Source organism: Sinocyclocheilus anshuiensis, unplaced genomic scaffold (assembly GCF_001515605.1).
Source record: "Sinocyclocheilus anshuiensis isolate Anshui unplaced genomic scaffold, SAMN03320099.WGS_v1.1 scaffold948, whole genome shotgun sequence".
Taxonomy (NCBI): Eukaryota; Metazoa; Chordata; class Actinopteri; order Cypriniformes; family Cyprinidae; genus Sinocyclocheilus; species Sinocyclocheilus anshuiensis.
Window position 1 is genome coordinate 626,972 of NW_015549709.1, and position 5,731 is coordinate 632,702.

The 5,731-nt window shown below is 34.5% G+C and overlaps 1 protein-coding gene across 1 annotated transcript in view; it reads left to right on the top strand.

The window, feature by feature from the left end:
• LOC107660677 (rho guanine nucleotide exchange factor 17-like) overlaps positions 1-5,731 on the top strand; it is a 30,507-nt gene that overhangs the window by 18,750 nt on the left and 6,026 nt on the right. The window contains exons 10-15 of the mRNA XM_016450065.1: positions 782-867; positions 1,356-1,474; positions 1,767-1,974; positions 3,119-3,380; positions 4,578-4,819; positions 4,916-5,141. Of these exons, the coding sequence (XP_016305551.1) occupies positions 782-867; positions 1,356-1,474; positions 1,767-1,974; positions 3,119-3,380; positions 4,578-4,819; positions 4,916-5,141 (1,143 nt within the window). The remainder of the gene's footprint in view (positions 1-781; positions 868-1,355; positions 1,475-1,766; positions 1,975-3,118; positions 3,381-4,577; positions 4,820-4,915; positions 5,142-5,731) is intronic.

Consider the following 5,731-nt stretch of genomic DNA (forward strand, 5'->3'; position numbering starts at 1 on the left):
CGCACACATCCGAAGCACACGCACAGAAAGCGGCTGTCACAGCATGCGAGTACTAAACTAAGTTCTCATTCACACACAAGTTTACATTAAAAACACATACGAGTTACAAAAAAACAGTGGGTTATGTCTGTGAAGGTAAACAGCTGGGAAATAAATCGCATGTTTATTTTAGATCTGTGTGGCAGCAGCAATATACAGTAGCCTAAATAAATCAATAAATCCACTGCTCTGTTGTCTCCTCTGAGGCTGGGACTCTAAACAGTGTTCTGTGCTCGTCTGTGCAGCCAAACACAGAACAGTTAGCATGTTTTGCTCAAACTTTCGCCATGGCATTAGAACTGATACACCGCTGTCGCTTGCGAAATCAAATGATGGTGCCCTGGGTGTAAACTTACAGATTAAAGGGCGGTAATATTATAATGAGATCCCTTTGCCACGTCACCAAGGGAGCGAAATCAGACGCACTTGTTTTTTCAGATGCTTGCAGAGAAAGACTTACCAAAACAAAGTTACTGGGTTAATCTTTTTCACATTTCCTTGGTTGGTAGATGCACCAGGGACCTGATTATAGCACTTAAAACCTGGAAAAGTCAGATTTTCATGATATGTCACCTTTAAGAGTTCAACAGTGACCTTTCATGATGAACCCTGCACCGCATTTGAACCAGCAACCTTTCAGACACCAGACTAGAACTACTAACCGATTAACCTAAGTCCACACTAACCGATGTTGGAAATATCCTTGTCTGATGATTACATGGTCTCTCTGCTTCTCTTTCAGATACTCCGCTGCTAGTGTCATTGACACATCGAGTAAATACAAGTTCTTGTGGAAACTGCCCTTAGAAGACATTGAGGTGGTTAAAGGTAGTGTTATCAACTCACACAATCAGCATGACATGATTTTCATGTTTGCCTTTTTTCTTTTTTTCTTTTTTTCTTTTTTTACATGGTCTTAAAAATTTAGATTCACATTGAGACAGAAACCTGAGTTCTTCTTTCAAATTAAGAGCCCTTTCCTGAATTCCTTTAGGGCAACAAAATGTCCTAGAGTTATCTTTACCTTTTCTTATTTATTTATTTATTTTAATTATCATTTAATTATTTAATTATAATGTATTCATTTTTATGTTTTTTTATTTTATGTGTTTATTTATTTATTTATTTATTTGCCCCTTTCATGTTCTTTTCTGGTATTTATTTAATTGTATGTATTATTTGTATTATTTATATATTTAATTAATTAATTTTATGCATTATTTATTTTTTTATTTCCCCCTTTCATATTCTTTGCTATTACACTTAGTTGAACTTTGATGCTCTTTTACTGACCCATTGTCATTTCTTCATCACAGGTTCTAATCAAGCCACTAACAGAGAAAACATCCAGAAAACCATCAACCGTCTGGATGAAGATCTCAGCACGCTTGGCCAAATAAGCAAGCTGTCAGAAACACTCAGTTTCCCCCATCAGGTCTGTCTATCTGTGTCTTTATGATTTAGCATGCAATACTTATATCAGTTTCACTTGAACAGGTTTTTTCTGACGGATTACATACCTGTTCTGATTGGTTGTAGACAGCAAGGGGGGAAATAATGGTGCATGCAAATAAATAAAATGCAACTTAACTATATTTGTGCATATTTAGGATAAATATAGACTTAGAAACTTTTAGAAGAAAGTATAACATGTTGCTTTGCTTGTGCCAATCAGACTGTTGAATGAATGAAAGATTCTGAAGTGAGTTTCTGTGTGTCTGTGTCAGAGTTTGGACGATGTGATAAAGGATCTGATGGCGTCAGTGCACCGTGAGCTGGCAGATAAACAGTCTCTGGCCTTCAGCATGACGTTACTGCCCACTAAACTAGAGCTGACCAGCACTTCAGCTGAGACCACCTTCATCTTTGAGTTCAGCAGCCCTGATACCCGCAGTAACTTTGAGCAGGCCTTTGAGGAGGCCAAGAAGAAGCTCGGTAAATCAGAGCTAACCCTCTGTTTCTGTTTTGAATAATGCACAGTGATCTGAGAGCAATTCACATCAAATTATTATTTTCCTACAGAGAAAAAATGGGGAAATTATTATTTTCTGTTGTGAACATTGTGTTGACATTTAGCACAAGACAAACTAGTGAATAAAACGATAAATAGAGAATCCACTGTATAAACAGAAGCCAGTGTTGTTTTAGTAATATTTATGTGATTGTATTTAATATATGTAAAATAATAATAATATAATTTAATATAATTAAAAACCATGATATAAATAATACAAAAATAGCATATACTGTATATGCATGTGTGTGTGCTGTTATAGTATTTATTAATATTTTTCATTAGCTTATTAACTTAGCTTAATATATATTTTCAGTTTTCAGGTTTTTTTTATTGTAATTTAGTCATTTTATTTGCTTTATTTTAGCTTTACTAACTGAAATAAATGTTTAAATACTAAAATTACTTAAAATTAACCTGTTTTAGTTGCCAACATTTCTGATTTTTGTTTTGTTTAAGTTTTTCATCTAATATTTACTGGCATAAATCAAACAGTAATTATATATATTCACAAATGGCACAAAAGTACTTAATATATTAATGAATATATATGTGTGTGTGTGTGTCTGTGTGGAAAGTGCAGAAAGTACCTCATATTTTCATGAGAAGTTTAAGAAATACTGCATATTCAATGATAAATGCCATATTTGTTGAACCTCCTATATGCAGTAATTTTTGTATGTGTTTACGTGAATTTGTATAGTATTTGTTGGGCTTTTCATGGAAAAATAGAATAGATATTTATGCATAGCCCAAGAAATACTGCCTATATTCATGTAAAACCCATAAATACAGAATATATGAATGGAAACAAAAAAATTCTTTTTTTTTGTATATACTCAATTCAAATGCCAAAAAATACTGCACAAAATTCATTACTAAGCCTAAGAAATACTACCTATTTTTTATGACAAAATACAAATATTGCATATATTTTTGAGAAGGCCAATAAATATACAGTATATTTATGATATGATATATACTCCATATATTTCATATTAGCCCAACAAATATGCTATATATTGATGACAATCAAAAGCACCCTGTTTCCCATCTTTTGTCCAGCCATGAACAAAGACCAGTGGGACCCTGAGTTCCTGAAGGCCATTCCCATCATGAAGACCCGCAGCGGGATGCAGTTCTCCTGCGCCTCCCCCAGTCACAGCTGTCCAGAGAACACGTATGAGGTGTGGGTGTGTAACAGCGATGGGTACGTGGGTCAGGTTTGTCTGCTGAACATCCGGGACGAGCCCACGGTGGAGGCCTGCATCGCCGTCTGCTCCGCTCGCATCATCTGCATCGCAGCCGTGCCGGGCCTGAAGAACAGGTGAGACCGACGGCCCTAAACACACCTGCTTAACAGGACAAATTCTCCTGTTAAAGACTAATAATAGATGAGCTGTTCTAATGAGAGTCTCTGTACAGACACAACATGCTCACACTGCTAATGTCACAGTGTGTTTAAAAGAACATTATAGGTTATTTTCAACCTAATGTTTATGTTCTGCATATGTGGCATGCAGGGAAATTAATTTCAACATCTTTCGATGTATATAAATGAACAGAACATATCCACTAGCCCCACCTATTAAGGATAACCTATTATTTAGACAATTTTGTAGCACAAAAAACAAAAAAGAAAAACTTGTGTATCTACATTTATAAGTGCACATATATGTGTGTGTATATATAAAAGTATTTGCATGTTATTTTAGTATTATTTATTCACTATTATAGTATTTATTAATTTGATTTGATTTTTAAATTTTTCAGTTCATTTTAAATTAGTTTTTGCTATGTGCTTTTGTCATTTTTGGACTTTCTTAAAAAATATATTTCTATTTATCAATAATCACTATTTATATTTGTTTCAGCTGTATTTTGTTTTAGCACTTTTACTTACATGTGTGTATTTCTGTTTAATTTTTTATAAAGAAATTTTTTTTTTTTATCAAATATTTATATTTTATTTCAGGTTTATTTAAATTTCCAAAACAATTATAATAGTTTTAGTTAACAATAACAAGACTGATATTCTAAATGATTGTTTCTGGTAATTGACAACATGCCATACACATGTTATTACTTTGAAAATACCCTGGAATATGGCTTTTAAAACAGGTTTTGTTGCTGTATGTGCTTTTGTCAGTTTTTTTTTATTTATTTCAGTTTGAGCAATTTTAGTACTTCATATTAAACTTATTTATGTTGCAACAAAACAACACTTCATTATTTAATTTGCAACAAAGCAACAGCTTTTTAAGTTAGTTTTTCATCTAATATTATACATTTTTATTTTAGTTTTATTTCAATTGCAAATATTTTTAACAGTTTAACAATAACAACACTAATAAATATTCCTGGACAATTCTAAATGATTATACTGTATGTGGTAATCAACCACGTGCCTTACATGTTATCAAGTTGAAAATGCCCTGGAATATGCCTTTTAAAACAGGTTTGCCTCTCAGTATAATATACAATGTTTTTTGCATGTGCACAATGTCCATTCTGTTTACTGCAGAGAACGTGTAGGTCATTCCAGCGCCTCCGTCCCGTCTGAGTCAAATCCTACAGCGTCTACACAACCCCAGCTCCACATCTGCATCTCCGGCTCGTCTCTGGAGCTCAGCGAGCCGCCTGCGGTCCCCGCCGCAGAGCTCGTGCCCTTCGATAGTGACGACACCGATGATGAAGACTCTCCCAGCCCTTCATCCACACTGCAGAGCCAAGCCTCCCATTCCACCCTCTCATCCAGCTTCGGCAGTGAGTCACATTTACAGTCTCTAAAATCATATAAAGTACTCATGTTTGTGATTTGTGTCTTATTGATGGTGTGTTTTATGTATTTGTTTCTCTCAGATGATGAAGCAGCCGTTTCGAAGGACATGGCCACCGAGACCACCAGCTCCGAGGAGGAACAGGAGTTTCCCGTCCCCAGCTCATTCAGTGCGGACAGTCCCATGGACGGCCGAGCCATGCGGCGGTCCAGTCGAGGGTCCTTCACCCGTGCCAGTCTGGAGGACCTGCTGAGCATCGACCCGGAGGCGTATCAGAGCTCCGTCTGGCTCGGGACCGAGGACGGCTGGTGAGACAATTCATGACAGAATAAAGAGCTTCTGTACTGGGATGTAGGGTGGTACTTGATTTGGTGATTTTAGTATTATTTATATACTATTATAAATAAGCATTTATTTTTACATTTTTCAGTTTTAAGTTTAGTCTGTTTTATGTGCTTTTGTCATTTTTATAACTTTGTAAAAACATTTCTAATTTTAGTAATTTTATTACTTAACTTTACACCTTAAACTTTATTTTCCAAGACAACATTTCTAATTTAAGTTTTCCTTTTAAGCTTATGTTTAGGTTTTAAGAGAATAAATAACTTCTAATGTTATATAGGGAGCTATTTGATTGGATCTTTAAAAGTCGATATTTTAGATATTAAAAAGTAGATGTTATTTGTTATTATTATTTTCACCACCCTACTGGCCATGATTATATCAGTATAAACCAATATATATATATTTATTATTTGAAACAAAAACTTTTTCTTCTTTAAAAGTAACATGCTGCAGAAACAGCTGTAACACCTGAAATTAAGACAAAAATTAAGAAAGTAAATTATGCTTATTTTTATGATATTAACAATTAGATGGTGGAAATATATATATATAT